Source organism: Lingula anatina, chromosome 1, assembly GCF_051362555.1.
Source record: "Lingula anatina isolate TDL-2025a chromosome 1, LinAna3.0, whole genome shotgun sequence".
NCBI lineage: Eukaryota > Metazoa > Brachiopoda > Lingulata > Lingulida > Lingulidae > Lingula > Lingula anatina.
The window spans coordinates 25,736,043-25,756,172 of record NC_141767.1 but is presented as its reverse complement, the minus strand read 5'-3'; the positions used below and the strand labels follow the sequence as shown (position 1 = coordinate 25,756,172).

Below are 20,130 nucleotides of genomic sequence, written 5' to 3'. Positions count from 1 at the left end.
TGCTCTTTTTTCATTTTTTTAAGCATATATGCAACACTGATAACACGATAAGTGAAAAACCGTTTTACCTTTTGGCTTGAAACTTACAGAACTGATGACTATTCATAATACACAGGTCAAGTTTGAAAATCAGCGTGATTGGACCAATTTTATGGAAGTTATGCTGTTTTTTCACTTTTTTTTAGCATGTATGCAATACCGATAACGCATTTCAAGGAAAATCAATTGGCCAATTGTCTTGAAATTTACAGGGGTGATCAGTCTTACTGAAATACAGATGGAGTTCGAAAATAAGCTCCATTGGTTCAGTTCTGGTGAAGTTATGCCTTTTTTGTATATAAGTGTTTTTTCCTGTGATTTAATTCTTAGGCATGTTAACAATCTCATCTGTGAACTAATTAGATATGTAAAGGTGTTCTTTTGACATTTTCTGCGTCTTAACAATATTGTTAGTTGATTATATAAAAAAGATGGTAAACCTGTAATTGTGTAATAAAGTGTCAAAAAATGGAAATAATAATAAACTCATATCTTTACAGTTTGTCAGATTCAATCATTCACCATGTTCAGAATCTCAGAATGGAGCAAACTGGACATTTAAAATTGTTCTATTGATATTTTTCCTATGTCAACAATTTTCTCAGTTGTTCATTTAAAAATGACAGTAAATTGATTACTTTGTTATATGAAAAAAAGGTGTTGAAAATGGAAGAAAACCAATTCAATACAGTTATCTCTTGTATACAGGTACATTTTGGCATTTTGAAAGTGTGACTCTGAACTTCCATGGCCTTGAAGACCTTTCTATGTCACATTTTCTTTTATTTTATTATTAAAAATTGATGGTCATTATGTTATATTGCATAAAAGTTGAAGAAAACTCTATTTTGGAAATGGCTGCCGGAATGACCATTAAGGAAAAACCATGTTACTTATGATACTCAAACTTACTGAAAAGTTTTGTAAGACTGACGTGCAGTTTGTGTTGGAAAATCAGAGTGATTGTTTTCTGTTCTGGAAGCAATGCAGCTCTATAGAGTGCTATATGGGGCTACTGTTTATGGATGGTGGTAATTGTCCCTTGGGGTAGTCACAAGCTAAATTCAGAGCTATAAAATCATTTGCCTAATTAATTTCCAAGTGCCCATTAAATAAGATTACATAAAACACTCGTTGAGATTTCCCAGTAAAGTCCCATAGGTTAAGCTCTCTTAACTGTGTAACATAATTAGGAATCTGTGATAATTATGCAGGTAAATGTTGTTTAATATTGCAAATAAGTTAACAAAAGAAAAAAAAATTGAATAACAGTGCCTTATTATCCTCAAACACATTGGGGTTATTCATATCATGTTATTACAGCAAGATTAAAAGTTTGAATAGCAGCTTTAATGGGATATTTTTGTTGTGTTTTCTTTTTAATTTATTTTTCAAACACTGGCATTTTCAGCTCCCATCCACCTGAAGCTCTTCACATTCTCTGTATTTCCACATAAACAGTTGCATTGGTTTTTATGTCTTTAAACATTATGTAATATTATTTTATGCATTGTCATCATTATTCAAATATTGGGATTTTCATTATGTGAATTTGGTCCTGAAACTGTAATCTTATTGCAGGGGTGGATTGAGGCCGTCTTCTGGGTCTTTCAGATTTTAAAGTTCATATTGATGGGTATCTGTTTTTTTTCTGTTGGAAGACCATCAAAAATGTAGGATGGATCAACAAAGATAATTTGGAATACTGTCAGAAAATATCTCTGGATCCGCTCCTGTTATTGACGATGTCACCTGTTGTGCATGATTAAAATTCAGTGTTGATTGACAGTGCTATTGTAGGCATGATTTATTATTGCATCAAAATTAACATGATCGGGCCATTTTCTGCATTTTCTCAGCATATATGCAGCACTGATAACACAATAAGTGGAAAACCATTTTACCTTTTGGCTTGAAACTTACAGAACTGATGAACATTCATAATACACAGGTCAAGTTCGAAAATTGGCTTGATTGGACTATTTTTACAAATTTAAAGTTATGCTGTTTTTTTCCATTATTCAGCATATATGCAACACTGATAACACATTTTAAGGAAAACCAATCAGCCTTTTGTCTTGAAACTTACAGGAGTGATCAGTCTGACTAATATACAGATCAAGTTTGAAAATAAGCTTGATCAGTTAAGTTTTGATGAAGTTATTAGCCTTTTTGCATATAAGTGGCTTTTCTTCAGATTTAATTCTTAGGCATGTTAACAGTCTCAATATGGAACAAATTAGATATGTAAAAGTGTTGTTTTGACATTTTCTGCTTCTTAAAAATATTGTTAGTTGATTATATAAAAATGACAGTACACCTTTTATTGTGCATTGTGTAATAAAGTATCAAAAATGGAAGGGAACTCATATCATTGAAGTTCGTCAGATTCAATCATTCACTAAGTTAAGAATCTCAGAATGGAGCAAGTTGGACATTTAAATTTGTTCTATTGATATGTTTCCTTTGACAACATATTTTAATTGATCATATAAAAATGACAGTAAATCGATTATTTTTTTTCATGTAAAAAAGGTATTGAAAATGGAAATAAACACTTTTTAATACAGTTTCTCTTGTTTAGATTTTGGGATTTTCAAAGTGTTTCTGAACTCTATGGGCTAGACACATTTTGTGAATATCCATGATAGTTTTATTTTATCATTAAAAAACTGATGGTTATTATGCTGTTAAGCATTATGTAATATTGCATCAAAATTGAACAAAACCCTATTTTAGGCACTGCCTCCTTAGTGACCGTGAAAGGAAAACCATGTCACTTACTCTTTTTACACTTAAAGGAAAGAAACATAGGACTGAAATACAGCTTCAGTTGGAAAATCTGTCTCATTAGTTAATTTTCTGGAAGTTATACAGCTTTTTGTGAAAATTTTTATCTTTCACATATTGGAATTTTCAATGTGGGACTTAGAGCTCCCTTGGGCATGAAGCCCAGTGGTAATCACCTTTTTTTAATGTCCATGTTTTTAATAGTAGATATTTAAAAATTGGTGGTATTTATACAGTTAATCATTATGTAATGTTGCATCAAAATTGACAAAAAACCTCTTTTGTACACTGCCACCATTAACGTTATAGAAAGAAAACTGTTACTTTCTAATTTTTCAACTAGTCTTACAAGAATGATTCTTAGGATTGATTAACAGCTCATATTAGAAAACCAGCTCTATTAGATTATCACTTTTATTAAATTTATGCATTTTTTGTGAAATTTTCATTTTTCTCATTTTGGCACTTTCTAAGTATAAACTTGAACTCTGATGGGCCTGAAGCCTTATGCTTTTACTTTCGTCGGTGTTACCTGTTGTGCATAATTTTAAAAAATTTGATGTTGACTGTGCAGTTAAACATAATGTATTATTGTATCAGAATTGATAGTCTCCTATTTTGTGTATTATTGTTTTGTGCATTTCTTAAGGGTGTGACTTATGGGCCTGAAGACCTTTGAGAGGGTCAGTCTGTAAATTTCCCTTGGGTCTCACTAGGCTAAGTTATAAAGTTATAAAGTCATTTGCCTAATTAATAGGCCATTAAATGAGATTACATAAAGCACACTTGTTGATATTTCCCTGTAAACTCCCAAAGGTTAAGCTCTCTGCTGGATTAATAATAAGGAAGCAGTGATAATTATGCAGGTAAATTTTGTTTTATATTGCAAATAAGTTTTTAATATATATAATTATAATTATAATAGTTTTTAATATATTTAATTATAATAATATGCCTCCAACAGCCATTATAATAAAAATGATAATATGAGTAATAGTAAAGTTTTAATCTGCCAGTGTGTGTGAGTGTATGTGTTATGAAATGCATTAAAAGGGGAAGTTACATTACTACCTCGGGCTTAAATAAAAATGAAATAAGACTATGACTAAAAGAAAAGTGAAGTTGAAAATTGTGGACAAAAGTACTATGATTAACTATAATATTTACAAAGGTGTTTGAGAGTCTGGTAAAATCATATACATGTACATGTAGGACTTATTCTAAAAGCTTTTTATTGACCAGTGATTTCTGCTTCTGAGATTTAAGTAAAATAAAAGGTAATGCAATTAATGAAACATTTTTACTGCTATGGCTGTGCCCAGAATTATTCCTTCAATAATTTTAAATTTGACAAAAGAAAGTCTTTCTTTTGACTAGGACTAGGTTTTGACAAGGATCAGTTTTTTTTGGTAGTTCTATAAGCTCTGGTAAAATTGCAAACACTGAAATACTTTTACATGTGGTAGTAGAGATTTTGTACTTAAGCATTGACAAAATGTCTCTTTCATCTCTTTTGTACATATATTGGTGAAATTAAAACCTTTTGAACCTCATAGTTATTTAGTTTCTTTGATAAAGAATAACTTCATTTATACATTTATACATGTATATGAAATGTCTCATCATTTTAATGTCTTACAGGACTCTCACTCCTAGAAAGATACATGACCTACTGTGATGTGTACAAGAAGAGGGGTGGTTCGAGTCCTGGCTCAGATGACGACGATCAAGATGTACTGTACCAACGTCAAGGCCATTACAACCCATTTCTCCTTACAAAACTCCTCAAAAACTACAGATCACATCCTGCTATCCTCAAGCTTCCAAACGAACAGTTCTACCACAACGAGCTAGAAGCCTGTGCTGACCGACTTGCCAGGGAGTCCCTCTGCAACTGGGAAGGTTTACCAAAAATGGGGTGTCCCTTTGTATTCCATGGAGTGGTTGGGGAGGACATGAGGGAGGAAAGGAGTCCATCATTCTTCAATCCAGAAGAAGCAACTATTGTGTTGGGATATGTGGAGAAGCTACTGGAGGCCAGAGGCATCCGAGTCTTGCAGAATGAAACTGGAATTATTTCCCCCTACAGAAAACAAGTGAGGGAAATATGACAGAACTTATTCCATGATGAATACAGGCAACCCCTCCCCAGTCCCTCTCCCTTTTCAAGTTACTAACAACAGTTTGCAATATCAAATCGGGCTTCACGCCAAATGCCAATTAATTGAAGCTGCCTAGTAAAACTTTGCAAATTTGTTTACAATTATTAACTGGGCCTTTTTGCTGAGTTAGGGCAAAAGATTCTAAGAATGTGGCATAGCTCTAAAGAGCCAGTAGTCAACATTCTTTAAAGGTCCAACATTCCATTTACCTTAAATTAAAGTACAGCCACAATACATCTGAGTTAATAGTATGTTATAGATATGGTACTGTTAGGCTTATGAAAAGTCCTACTTTAACTACAGAAGTGTACATGTGATAAAGTATAAAGAAAAATTTAAAAAATTAAAATTAAAATTGTGGTGAATTTGCTCACTCCCATCTCACATGGCAAATTCAATTACTAATCCACCTGAGCTTGGTTATAATGTAATGTACTAACAATATGCAGCCTGTTCAGAGTTATGGCTAACTACTAGATATAGTAAAATAAGATAAAGATAAAGTAATTGCTGAATGTAACGGATGAGTATTATATCAGGCGCGTAGCCAGGGGGGGTTCGGGGGTTTTAAAGAACTGCCACTTTTGCTGGGAAAGAACTGCCACTTTTGCTGGGAAAAGGTCCACTGTGGGTAAAATTTGATCTAGGTACATGAAGTTTTTATGGAAAAAGGTCCACTTTTTCAGAAAAAGAACCCCCCTTTTGAAAATGCTGGTTACGGGCCTGTAAATGCACAGACATCCCTTTTTATTCTCTCCACAGGTTCAAAAACTGAGGCAACTGCTGTTCAAGAAAAACTTTCGGGACATAAAGGTGGGCAGTGTGGAGGAATTTCAGGGTCAGGAGAGACGGGTCATCATGGTGTCCACCGTGAGTAGTAACCCCGATTACCTGGCTCTGGACGCAGAGTTCAAGCTGGGCTTTTTAAAGAACCCAAAGGTCAGTCATTTGTACACTTATGCATGTGGACACATAAACTGGGGTAGAGTTAACACTGCCCATTTAAGCCAAATGCTAAAACTGACTTCAATTGGCTAAACAAAATAGGGTTGATTTGACTTATTTTAGTCAAATTTAAACCATTTTGGAGAAAAAAGTGATGAAAAAGTAGTAATTTGGCTTTAGAAAAAATTTCTAGTGCCACCTCAGCATATGGTAATAACTTGATATTTTTCAGTGGGGGGGAAATCGTGAATTTTACAGATGCGGTATTTTTTAGGCCATTTATTTTTAAAATTTTGATACTCCTACCCAATTCCTATTGGATGGTCACAACAGAATAAAAAAGTAAGCTAATCTATAGTTCTAATCTGTGCAGTAAGAGTACCACTAATACTATATACTTTATGTGTTTATAAAGGTATACATTTGAAAGTTTGATAATTTTTGCCCATTGAAAAGATAGTGTCATTACCATGATTGTGCTGTGGCATGTGTACATGCGTGAACACATAATTCATAAGACTTTGTACATGTGGATGTGCACACACATATTTTGAAATGTAAGGTTATTTAAACAGCTAGAGTCCATACTATTTTCATCACCATTTCTTTCCACTATGGCACTGCGGAGACTATGCCATGTGATGCGGAATTCACAGAAGAGATATGAACAGTTAGTCTCAGACTATACTGTCTTCAGTGTTCACCCGCACATACAGTTACATGTGGGATTAATTTTTTTTCAGAGGTTTAATGTGTCGATCACAAGAGCAAAGGCCCTATTGATTGTTGTAGGGAATCCGTTTCTTCTTTCGCAAGATGAACAATGGAACAGGTGAAGTGAATTATTTTAATTTATTTGATCAGTAAGCAAAAAAAGTTCAATCAAATTATAAGACTTTTTCAAACCAAACACAAATCAGCCATGTTAGGTTCAAATTTTTTTTCCTTTATTTAATCTTTATTTAATCTCATTGTTTCTAAGAACTTTTGTTCAGACAGACAGACAAACCAACAAAAAAAGAAATGTTAAGGATTTAATAAAGTTCATAAATTAAATTTTTAATGTTTGTTCAGACAGACTGACAAAAAAAAAAACAGAGGATAGAAAGATTAAAAAGAGAAAGCTATCATGTTTTAGTTCAGACAGACTGTTAAATGAAAAAAAAATAGAAAAAAAAGGAAAGTTAAAAAACATGTAAATTAAACTCCAAATTGACAGACAAAATAGTGTCTACTAGGCAATTCTTTCTTTTATTGTGAATGAAAGTCCATACAGAAAGACAAAAGAAAGTAGGCAATTCTTTCTTTATTTTCAACTTCTCTTTGGTGTAGTTTCCTTAAGTACTGCCTCGAGAAAAAAGCGAACACAGGATGTGATTATGATGACCCTACTGATCAGCTCGACGATGTCGTAGAGAGGTTTGCTGCAGTGAATATTAAGCAGTCAGGTACGAGCAGGATTTACTGCAATCAATTTCTCTGTTGAATATTTTATTTTCTCAGATTATTGGCTATAAATAATCTAAATCATTAGGACTGAAAAGTCAGAATTTCAAATAAATTGCATGCACATGTACTATCTACTAGCTGTCATCTTGCATTTTCATTACTTAAAGTCCATTTTCAAGAGCAACTATTTTCTTCTTGTCTGTCATGTTATTCAGACGTACGACAAGTAATGCGTCCAAGATTTATTGATTTTAATTATTATTATTATTATTATTACTGCACCATCTAAACTTTTTTGGAATATATTATTTTTCAAGATGTAACCATGGATGTCAGCCAGGTTCAGTTGCAAGAGGACCCCGAGTGGAGAGGAGAGGCCTAATTTTAACTCTGTATTCTCAACTGTATTCTCAACTCAGATTCTTCTGTGATCAAGAGGAAATGCAAGATCTTTTACTAGGGGACCCTGAATTTGAAAATCAAAATATTATGACGAATAAGACATGGAGGCTAGAGAAACTGATATAATATAATATTGTTGACCACGATATAAAGCTGCCTCATGTATATTAAACTATGACATCTACCTGTAAACGCAGACTTATCAAACCTTGCAAGTTCATCTTTTTTTCTGGAGAATGGTACATTCAAGTGACATGACGTTTATTATGAAACAATTGAGGATATTACTTACTTAAGCCATATTTTATGGTGCTTGAAACTGTGGGCATTTTTTGTCACTTGATTTTAGAGAGATTTTGATAGATATCATGTAGTCAGATTAGGTACAACTCTGTTAAAGAACTTGTGAATCACTAATTGTATGAAAATAAACAAAATTGGGGTTTGAATAATGCTTCAATAATTGTCTTAATAATTTTGACTTGAGCCTATTTTATCTGTGAATATCAAATTTTAATATTTTTAATAACATTTTATCAGTGTACTTCAGATATGCTTTATGAAAAAGTTTTAAATTGACAGGAGTATTTTTATAATAAGTCAGTTTTAGAAATCAAATTGATTCTATACTAGTGAAAATGTAAAATTCCAGAGAATATTTTTAACCAATGTTTTCTGTAATGTATCATACAGTGTGACTGTGTTTGTTCTCACCCTATGGGGAGGCAGAGCCTTCAAACTAACTATTCCTTGCACTTGCTTTACTAAATGTTTGAAGCTGGTTTGTAGTCTAAAATCTGAGCCTATAAAGACTTAGCTGGCTAAGTTGCACTTCACAGTTGTAAGAATCTTACAGATAGCCTAGGCCAGAAATAACTAATAAGTTGCAATGACTCACTGTAAAAAAGGTTGGTAGATTGCATGAATCTATTTGTGGTCTAAATTTTGTCTTTTATGCATATGTTTAATGAGAATAGCATCCAAAGGTTAAGGTTGGGCTTTCACTACACCAATCCCCTATTCCCCAAGAAAAGGTGCAAGAAAAGTTCTGATTTAATCAAAACTAGAGTATTGTTCGCTCATTAACCAAGTTATCAATTTTGCTTCATTTTTTCCAGTCTTTTTACTTTCTTTTCACTTTCCTTTGATTTACATTTTGATTGTCTTGGCAAGTCTTTTACTTGCAATGGTGTCAGTAGCCCATTTATGTATATTCTACTCATCAACTGTGGACCAATCATTCTTAAAAAATTGTAGTTGTAAGACAATATCGCAAAGTTGACTTTGTATAGTTGGCTATCCAGATTTAGCAGTCTAAGCTTAATTTTTTTGTGAAACGGTTCCCTTTTTTTCAATGAGCCAGTATACAGTACCTAATCAGTATTGAATTTACATATTTTATCTTTATCAGCACAATAAGAATCTTGCCATCTACTTTGAATTTTCATTGTTATTAACATTTTAGAATTGTTATGGAATTAAGCTAATTATGTTATCAGTAAGAACAAGATGTTATTATAATGATACATTTATGTACTGTGTAGATGCCAGTGCACTACTAAATTATGAGGAGAAATTTTTAATATTTTTTGGGATGGAGGAAACACAATTAATGAGGTTTTGGGGATTATCTTATTTTTGTGCAAAATTGGGCAACAGACAATGGTTATTTATGTACTGAGAATATATAAATAAAGCAAAAAAGAATGATAGTGCTAAGCTTTATGGTGAAACCAAAATTTTAAGAAACAGATTTTGTGGGGTTGCAAAATATCGTGTGTATCACGTCTATAGACCTAGCAGTATAAAAAGCCTTATAATTCTTGCAAGTGGTTTCTTCTTAGTAATTTGGACATTTAAGGTAAATTGAGGACAACACCGCTTCACTAAGAAATGACGTTAAGTCACAAACTACAACGAAGATGGACTGTGAATTATACAAAAGTAATGTCTGATCGGAGAGTGGGGGGTGCATTCGAAACACATGACCTATTGTCATTCTTACGTAGTTTTTTTTAAATTACACATACACCATAATAATAACTTTAGCTAGAAGACACATTTTGTACGCCTAGTTCTAAGGACATAAGCCTACGGATGTATCCAATATATATTAGATGGGGTTGGGTTTTTTTACCCCTCCTAAAATAAATTTTAAAACTCGGTCAGAACTTATAATTTGATATTAAATAACTTAATTATAAATTTATAATTGTATATATATGCATTAAAAAAAGTCATCAAATCACGTTCCAAGACCTAAATATTTTCGTAATGTACGCCTTATGACACTTGATAACGTTCACGTGATTCAGATGAAGACAAAATGTGTCAAAAATATCTGAAATCGATATTGGGAAAGGGTTTAAGGGAATGATGTAAGGCACATGAGTAAACTGTGGTCACATAAAGAGATAATTCTAGTTTTTTATGTAATTATGCAAACATTTTCCGACTCATGCATGCCTCAAAGTATGGGAAGTTTAAATATTTTAAATATCGAAGGCTTTAAAAATATCCTATGTGGATAATATTTACACGTTTTTAATACTAACAAAAATTAGACTGCTTTAAAAAGGTATTACGACATGCACGTTTATTTTTGACACATTTTGTGTTCAACTTCGGTTGAATTTTTCACAGTAATGAATGTTTGCTAATTGCTTTCTAAGAGAATGCAGTTTTTGCCGTTTAAAAAATTTGACTTTTCCCTGTCACCATTTTGTCTAGCTAATCGTGGATGTAACTGAATTATAGATTCTATCAATGGCTAAAATATTACAAAAAAACATCAAACAACTGAAAATAATGACCCGCGACAAAAGACGCCCCGAAAAGTTTCTTTTTTCAATTTTTAAAAACCGGGCGACACCTCGAAGGTGGCCGCATTATTGCGTTATTCAAAAAATTCTAGTTATTTTCGGAGACGTCAGATTTAGTTGCTAGGCTGATGTAAGTAAAGTTTCACTTGGACAAACAATTCTTACGTTTAGTAATATAAAAAAAGATAAATGGGCCTACACATATACTTGCATTATCTTTATAAAAAATCTTTTTCTGTTTCTGCTCAACTCATAACTCATGTTACTGGTGAGGGAGTACTGATAACCCGACGCCATGAAGGGAGACGTCAGTTGTTAATTATTACCTAAATCAGTAGACGTTTTGAATATAGACATATACATTCACTCGTTTCTTCTGCCTTGCATTAGTAATATGATCCACTGCTGCTATCTTCCAGGCTATTAATTATTACCTAAATCAGTAGACGTTTTGAATATAAAAATATACATTCACTCGTTTCTTCTGCCTTGCATTAGTAATATGATCCACTGCTGCTATCTTCCAGGCTATTAATTATTACCTAAATCAGTAGACGTTTTGAATATAAAAATATACATTCAGTCGTTTCTTCTGCCTGGCATAAGTAATATGATCCACTGCTTCTATCTTCCAGTTTTGTAAATCAATATAATTTGTTTTTTCATTTTTCAGAATAACAAGTCAGCTGATTACAAAATGTGTTTCAGAGTACTTGGGTGACTGAACATGCTAAGTCCAGTGTACTTCCAATTGTCTCTCTACAATTCACTACAATCAGAACAACCATACTCCCTCAGGCTGCCTCAAAAATGCAGTCACCCTACGCCAAATTACATTATCCACATTTTGGATCAGTGTTCAAATACACGCACACTAAAGTAGCCTGCGAGAAGTTCACAGCTACCAGCTTAACGGACATCGTACCTATAAAAATTTTAGGGAGAAGGTATGTTGCTCAGAAATTTTCATCAAATTTGCCTGCACATTTCACAGACATTGCTTAGAACTTTTTACTCTTATTATAAACAAACTGACAGGCAGAATAATCAAAATATAAAATATAAAAGAAAATGTATATGTTGATAAGATATTATTACCAACTTTGCGCATCACTATCAAAGGCCATCCCCTTTGAACAAGTTGACCATTGGTGACAACAAGAACGCCATCATGTGACTATACGTCAACAAAGGTATAAAAGCGCAAAATTTTAAAAGTGCCTTCACTCAACAGCGGACAGATCTAGAGCAACAGGACGGATGCCATGTGCTGCGCCCTGTATCAAGCACAAAGGACACGGGAGTCGACTCCCATTTCTCCGAATCTTCTACTCATCCTACGTCAACGCATCGCTCTTCGACATATTGTTCCCTGCACACGCAGACGTCTAGACGGTGGATTCGGCGTTTCTCTTAGCTGGCCAGCTAAAATCTTCGCTTCTCCCCACGAGGAATCGTCGCTCGGTCATCTTCGCAGGATACTTCACCTTTTTGCTGTCGTGGGCTGGAGTCGTAGTGTCATTGCATATTCCCATGCTTTCCAGGTTTCTTTTTATTACAGGTCCAGGAAGCAGACTGCAAACTGGTGGGCGCCACCTGTGGGACTTCGACTACACTCCTTAAGGTATGTAATCTTTTTTCTTTTTGGAAGGGGGGTTTGAGAAATGAAAGAAATCTAATCTCGTTTTTATTTCTGTTTACAGGACATAGAAAATGATTGGCGCCACCTGTGGGACTTCGACTACACTCCTTAAGGTATGTAATCTTTTTTCTTTTTGGAAGGGGAGTTTGAGAAATGAAAGAAATCTAATCTCGTTTTTATTTCTGTTTACAGGACATAGAAGATGATGGGCGCCACCTGTGGGACTTCGACTACACTCCTTAAGGTATGTAACCTTTTTTTCTTTTTGGAAGGGGAGTTTGAGAAGTGAAAGAAATCTAATCTCGTTTTTATTTCTGTTTACAGGACATAGAAGATGATGGGCGCCACCTGTGGGACTTCGACTACACTCCTTAAGGTATGTAATCTTTTTTCTTTTTGGAAGGGGGGTTTGAGAAATGAAAGAAATCTAATCTCGTTTTTATTTCTGTTTACAGGACATAGAAGATGATGGGCGCCACCTGTGGGACTTCGACTACACTCCTTAAGGTATGTAATCTTTTTTTCTTTTTGGAAGGGGAGTTTGAGAAATGAAAGAAATCTAATCTCGTTTTTATTTCTGTTTACAGGACATAGAAGATGATGGGCGCCACCTGTGGGACTTCGACTACACTCCTTAAGGTATGTAATCTTTTTTTCTTTTTGGAAGGGGAGTTTGAGAAGTGAAAGAAATCTAATCTCGTTTTTATTTCTGTTTACAGGACATAGAAGATGATGGGCGCCACCTGTGGGACTTCGACTACACTCCTTAAGGTATGTAATCTTTTTTCTTTTTGGAAGGGGGGTTTGAGAAATGAAAGAAATTTAATCTCGTTTTTATTTTTTGTTTACAGGACATAGAAGATGATGGGCGCCACCTGTGGGACTTCGACTACACTCCTTAAGGTATGTAATCTTTTTTTCTTTTTGGAAGGGGAGTTTGAGAAGTGAAAGAAATCTAATCTCGTTTTTATTTCTGTTTACAGGACATAGAAGATGATGGGTGCCACCTGTGGGACTTCGACTACACTCCTTAAGGTATGTAATCTTTTTTTCTTTTTGGAAGGGGAGTTTGAGAAGTGAAAGAAATCTAATCTCGTTTTTATTTCTGTTTACAGGACATAGAAGATGATGGGCGCCACCTGTGGGACTTCGACTACACTCTTTAAGGTATGTAATCTTTTTTTCTTTTTGGAAGGGGGGTTTGAGAAATGAAAGAAATCTAACCTCGTTTTTATTTCTGTTTACAGGACACAACTGCAAGGAGACACCCCACATCTACACTTAAGCTACTTCGACCATCCCTTGGAGCCAGCGAGTCCTGCCATGGTCTCTCTACGAGGTGGCTGCACAGGGGAAGCGTCCAGCGAGTCCTGCCATGGTCTGTCTACGAGGTGGCGGCACAGGGGAAGCGTCCAGCTAGTCCTGCCATGGTCTGTCTACAAGGTGGCTGCACTGGGGAAGCGTCCAGCGAGTCTTGTCATATGGTGTTTCAATGAGATGGAAACCACTTAAAGGTAAGCCTGACTGCAGAGTGCTGACATAGTATGAAAAGTCATTAATTAATTTTTCTTTCTGTTGACAGAACACAACTGCAAGGAGACGTCCCACATCTACACTTAAGCTACTTTGACCATTCCTTGGTGCCAGCGAGTCCTGCCATGGTCTGTCTCTTTGATGTGGCTGCACTGGGGAAGCGTCCAGCGAGTCCTGTCATGGCCTGTCTACGAGGTGGCTGCATTAAGGAAGTGTCCGGCGAGTCGTGCCATGGTCTATCTGCGAGGTGGCTGCACTTGGGAAGCGTCCAGTGAGTCCTGCCATGGTCCGTCTACGAGGTGGCTGCACTGGGGAAGCGTCCAGCGAGTCCTGCCATGGTCCGTCTACGAGGTGGCTGCACTGGGGAAGCGTCCAGCGAGTCCTGCCATGGTCTGTCTACGAGGTGGCTGCACTAGGAAGCGTCCAGCGAGTCCTGTCCAACGTTTCATGGCAACTGCAAGGAGAAGAGGGCCACCTGCACACTTCCGATACATCCCTCAATCCTTGGTGCCAGTGAGTCCTGCCACGGTCTGTTGAAGAGGCTGCATTGGAGAAGCGTCTGAAGCATATGGTGTTTCACTGAGGCGGAAAAACCTGCAAGGTAACCCGTGTTACTGGCGAGAACAATACACTAAAATTAATTTTTCAGCAGCAGTCTGTGCCATAAACTTTTCACCCTACTGGCCATTCAGTCCACCTTCTTTCCTAAAAACTAGATATAGATGTCTGAATCTTGATTCACTGGTTCGAATACAAAGTTCAATAGGACTAGACTGGATTGCATTAATATTTGTATTAACAAGACCTTGACATTTTTCTCGAATCATGATGTAACAGTTACATTTAAAATAAATCAAAAGCTCTTCTTCATACTTATAGAAAAAATCTAACAGCCATGTCACCAAATTGACACATTCTGGAAATCTACCGATTCCAACAATTTTTCTGGCTGCAGACTGCTTTTGATATACAATTTTTGAAAACTAATCAAATTTTCCTTTCTATTTACAGAACTCAATTAGGGCAATTCCTGATAAAGCCGCTTTTTTGAAAGAGGTGCAAGAAGAGGGTCACATTCAATCCTTGGTGCATGGTTGAGTCCTGCCATGGTCTGTATGTTAGGGGGCTGCATGGGGGAGCATCAGAAGCATATGGCGTTTCACAGAGATGGAAACCTATCAAGCCTTAAAAGGTACATATCACTCATGTTTTTGGGGGAAAACAAAACACTTAAGTGATTTTTCATACCTTGAAAAACTAAAAACCGTTAGCCACATTAATTTGATAGCTCACATTCAGAAGGCAATGTCTTTTACCCATGACCCACTCCTAGGATTAAGATATTTATGGTTAGTAGATTGGATTTGGGTGGGAGAAGTAAAGAGGGAAACTTTTGACTTATAATTTTTTATTTTGTAGTTGAGGCAGATAGCATTGGCGAGCGCCTGTCCTGATGACGGTCCATTTTAACAAGGTTAACAAGGCTAAAATGGAGAAAGCCATGTCAGCTATATCATATAGTGTTTCAAGAGCCCTTCAGTAGTTGTGATTAGAGAGCATTCAAGGTAAGTTATGGGACAAGATAAGGGTAAATGAACTAGATTGTCATTCATTGTATAGATAATACAAATCTTTTATCAGTGCAACTCCAACAAACTGAGCATTTTGTGCAAGGTCTTAGACAATTGTTTTAAGAATGTTTGGGACCTGTCACTCGGTGCAGGCATTTGTTTTCTATTTACAATTTACTCTAGCAAATTCAGTGCTCATTTTTCACAGGTAAAAAGCTCTTTTAATTTGTCACAGATGTGGAAAAACCTTATCATTCATACAAAATATTTTGACATGCCATTCGTCAACTTTCAGATCCTCAACAGTCTCAATATTCTGCAGGACGTTGTCACTGGTCCAGATTACTTGGAGCTACCGCCCCCACCACCCACCACCACCAATGTGACTCCGAGGTGTGGTCACTGGTCCAGATTACTTGGAGCTACCGCCCCCACCACCCACCACCACCAATGTGACTCCGGGGTGTGGTCACTGGTCCAGATTACTTGGAGCTACCGCCCCCAACACCCACCGCCACCAATGTGACTCCGGGGCGTGGTCACTGGTCCAGATTACTTGGAGCTACGGCCCCCACCACCCACCGCCACCAATGTGATTCCGGGGCGTGGTCACTGGTCCAGATTACTTGGAGCTACCGCCCCCACCACCCACCGCCACCAATGTGACTCCGGGGCGTGGTCACTGGTCCAGATTACTTGGAGCTACGGCCCCCACCACCCACCGCCACCAATGTGATTCCGGGGCGTGGTCACTGGTCCAGATTACTTGGAGCTACCGCCCCCACCACCCACCACCAACAATGTGACTCCGAGGCGTGGTCAGTGGTCCAGATTACTTGGAGCTACCGCCCCCACCACCCACCACTACCACCAATGTGACTCCAGGGCGTGGTTACTGGTCCAGATTACTTGGAGCTACCGCCCCCAACACCCACCACCAATGTGACTCCGGGACGTTGTCACTGGTCCAGAAATTGTATACTAGCAGCTACCACCCCCACCTCCAGTGCTGTGGTTGTGGTAATAAAAGGCCACCGTAGAAGTGATTATTTATTTCCATCTCTCTATATTGTTCAGATTGTTAGGCATTTTCCTGGTTTATATGCCTCCCTTTACGCCTCTTGTTCTCCAGTCACTTTCTTTTTGTAGAATCTTGGCACTCTCCCAATCAATGTTTTTTTGTGATGGTTCGTTGTAGCAGAAGGCTACCTTGGGCTGTAGTGTATTTTTCCCTCTTCGGGTACCCTTTCTTATTCCTTCCCGTGTTCTTTAACTCTAACGTTCAACTTTCTCTTTGTCTCTCCCATATAAATCCTTCACGAATTAAACACTTGATGGAATACTAGTACACTCCTCCCGCTGGATCTAGATTGTTCAGGCTTTACTTAAACTTGTCTTTGAGTAGAGTCGTTTAAATGCTGTTAGTGTTCCTTTTCCTTCGTTAAAACTAATTTGTGCAATACCCCATTGTGACATTAAGTCTGAAGGTCGCCAGTGGCATGTCAAAATATTTCGCTTGAATGTTTTTTCCAAGTTTGTGACAAAAGTACTTTTTATATTTATTTCCCATCAAACTGCTGAAACTTTAAAAACACATTTCATATACAAATGGTTGACTTTTATTACATTTTGAAGTAATAATTTAAATTTGCAGGCTACCAAAAGTGGTGGATTCTAAAAATGAAGATTGCAACTACCAAACCTCCAGATGAAACACTTCTTCAGGATTGAGGAATCTTTATACAGATAACTTTGTAAGTTATTGGGGATCAACAACTTAAGAAAAGTGGTTCTGAATTTTTTAAGTATTATTATTGGTGTATTATAGCATTTCTTATTATTGACAGTGATCAAAAACTATATCCTATGTAAACAAACAGTAGAATTAGAAGTAGCACAGACAGTCGACAATTTAACATGTAGGCTAACATTACAATATTCAATATAGCAACATCTTTTCTTACTTTTTTGTCAAATGTTTGAAATAATTTATTTTTGGAAGACTGCTGTCTACTTACTCTAAAAAGTTAATATATATATTTCAATAAAGGAAGCATATTTCACTGTACATTTGGAAATAACGATCTGATCATTTTAAGAACCAAGCTTTTCATTAATGTTAACGGTGTGTAAATACCAGTGATATACTTTCTTTGTTGCAGTTACTGCAAACTTTCGATATAGCTTTTCATACTTTTGAGTAAAAGTTGGATTTCATTTGTAGGCTACGAATTGGGAGTTTTCCAATAATTATGCCTGCATGATGTCAGATAACGTCGACCCAAGACCAAATGTCCAAGATGTTGAACACTGTACAGCGTTAGCAAGGAGCCCTGTGGACACTTTCATGGATGCTCGGACGTCCCACGAGTTTTGGTGTTGAAGGACACGGCTTGTTCTGCAAACAAATATAAAGAATGTGGAATGGTAATGAAGGCAATATACAGTACTGAATGTAGTGGGAATACAGTCTAATAATGTATCAGTCTTTTGGATGCTGAGAATATTTGGGGTTCATGGGTCACAAACATGTCAAGGTGAAATTGCATCAAATTTCATTTGTATTTTATGCCTTATGCAGTGAACCATTTTATTTCAATAACAGAAGAGAAAACTGAGGTTCAAGATAATTCTTCATTCCATACAAGATCAATTGAATAAGATGTGTGCTTCTGTAGGAAAAGTCTACCTCTACAGTTGCTATAATTATTATATTAATAAATTTGAATATAGAGTAGCTTTATCCACATTCTGAATGCAGATAGTTTTTTGCTCACAAAAACATTCCCACCACTTGTGGTCGTCTGTGTTTTGTTTCAATCTGAGATGGTCATTTTTCAAATTTGTGCTTTTGATGATGTGGAGTTGTTTGTCAGTATGGCATTTGAAAAGGTCTTAACCTGCACACTAACCTTACTAACAAACCCTCACATCTTTGTAAAATCTGACTTCATGTAAACGCTTTTTCATGAAGAGATTTTACATTGATAGATTGTGCAAAATCTGTAATGAAATATTTTACGAGTGAGAAAATATTTCATTATATTTTTTGTACAGTCTGCTCTTCTTGAGAGATGCTGTCATCTCTCAAGATAGAGATCACATTACTAATATTCAGATTTTCTCAAGTGTTATACTTGACAAATACATCCACTTCATCATATATGCACCTTTTCTCCGGATCAAAAAAATTCAGATTGAAATTTACATGGGCGGTCATACAGTGTAATGTGAGATCCGAAATATTTTGAAGCAAGCTTGCTTTATTCTGTACTTGTATCATGCAGGTAGTTGCGATTTCAGTGCAAAGTTGCATTTTAGAAACCTGGTATTTTAAGTCGAATTATATATCAAAGTTTAGTTGAAATCATTGATATTCCCGAGTTATAATCATATTACTTGAATCTGTTTGCATTTTATCATAAAGAGAACTATAATCAAGTTTTGAAAGATGCTTGCAGTTGTAAAATGATTAACTTTATTTATGGTTTTAATTCTCCAAGATGGTCAAAATGATTCTGTTTGTTATGTCTCTTGTTAGTTTTTTATTGGCTTCAGTGCCTTTTTCTGTAAGAATTACTTTAATAAGTTTTTATGCTTCACCTCGTGTATAGTATATATAGAGAATAGTTAGTCGGGACGATTCTTGAACTGTACGCAGCGCCGTGCCAATAGAAACCGATTTCGTCATGTTATAAGGACCGAATTATCCGGGGTGGGCACTTTCCCGCCATTCCCCACGAAGGGTTTAGACGGGTTTTTCCCCACGACCCGAGTGCATCTGGTACCAGTTTCCGACCACAAGACCTGCATTATCGGACTGTGTGCGTTCCGACGCTAGATGAAGACGATGGAAAATCTTAGAACTTTTGATAATACTGCTATGTATTAATTCATTGCGTTTACGTAGTTCATTACTGATTATTAGTCCTTTTTAAATCAACTGTAAATATTCAAAATTGTACATAATAGTTGAATAAAAAATATTCTATAATTTTCTTTCTTTCTTTTTTTTTTTTTTTTTTTTGTAAAAAAAGTGGTCGTGTACAGATCGCTAAAAAAAGCGAGACTTGCAAATAAATTTAAATGGACTCGCATGTATGCTCGTTTAATCATTAGTAGAAATCATCCTCTTTCGCCTCTCACTTAAACTTTTACAATCTCGTCACTATTTCTGTCACTCCAATTTCTTCCATAAAACTAGCCGATGTCCAGGTAATGAGTTGAATTTTGGTTTTTGGATACAAAGCTGTGGTGCTGCGTTACTTTGCTCTCCCGGGCCCCGTAACTCGAAAGCAGCGCGCATTGCGACCGAGCGCAAGCGTCTCGATTCCATTACTTGCCCATGCTCGCCCCATGTAATACACTGTAGCCTCTATGTGATATCGCCGTTCGCAATACGCGATGCTTTTAACTTACGGAGCCCCAGGAATAACTCGAGCCGTTACCTAGACTTTCCTGAGTCAAATTAGAGAAGTAACTATCTTACTTAAATAAATCCCACTGTAGATTTAAGAACCCAACACCTCTTAATGTTAACGAAGGGGTACATTGTGTATAAATGTATATGTTCTTGACTATAACACAAGTAAAACGAGAAAAAAACTAGTTTTTTCCCATTCCTGTGCCATTGTTATCCTTATCTACTGGCACTATTTTTTTTTTTTTTTTTGCTGTGGGAATTGAGGCCCAATTTTTATATAAATGCATATAGCAAGCAAAACTAGACAAAACCAAGATTTTTTCCATCCTTGTGCCATTATTGTCCTTATCTA

At 36.1% G+C, this 20,130-nt stretch overlaps 1 protein-coding gene across 1 annotated transcript; it reads left to right on the top strand.

The window, feature by feature from the left end:
* Positions 1-3,771: 3,771 nt before the first annotated feature.
* LOC147764164 (RNA helicase MOV-10-like) lies at positions 3,772-19,349 on the top strand. The gene is made up of 14 exons (XM_086998616.1): positions 3,772-4,925; positions 5,754-5,930; positions 6,680-6,768; positions 7,269-7,384; positions 7,703-9,648; positions 11,283-11,556; positions 12,171-12,233; positions 12,891-13,765; positions 13,834-14,385; positions 14,796-14,976; positions 15,204-15,349; positions 15,651-16,397; positions 17,010-17,109; positions 17,580-19,349. Exons 1-5 carry the CDS (start codon positions 4,494-4,496, stop codon positions 7,765-7,767), a joined length of 879 nt encoding a protein of 292 aa, XP_086854742.1. The 5' UTR covers positions 3,772-4,493; the 3' UTR covers positions 7,768-9,648; positions 11,283-11,556; positions 12,171-12,233; positions 12,891-13,765; positions 13,834-14,385; positions 14,796-14,976; positions 15,204-15,349; positions 15,651-16,397; positions 17,010-17,109; positions 17,580-19,349.
* Positions 19,350-20,130: the final 781 nt, after the last annotated feature.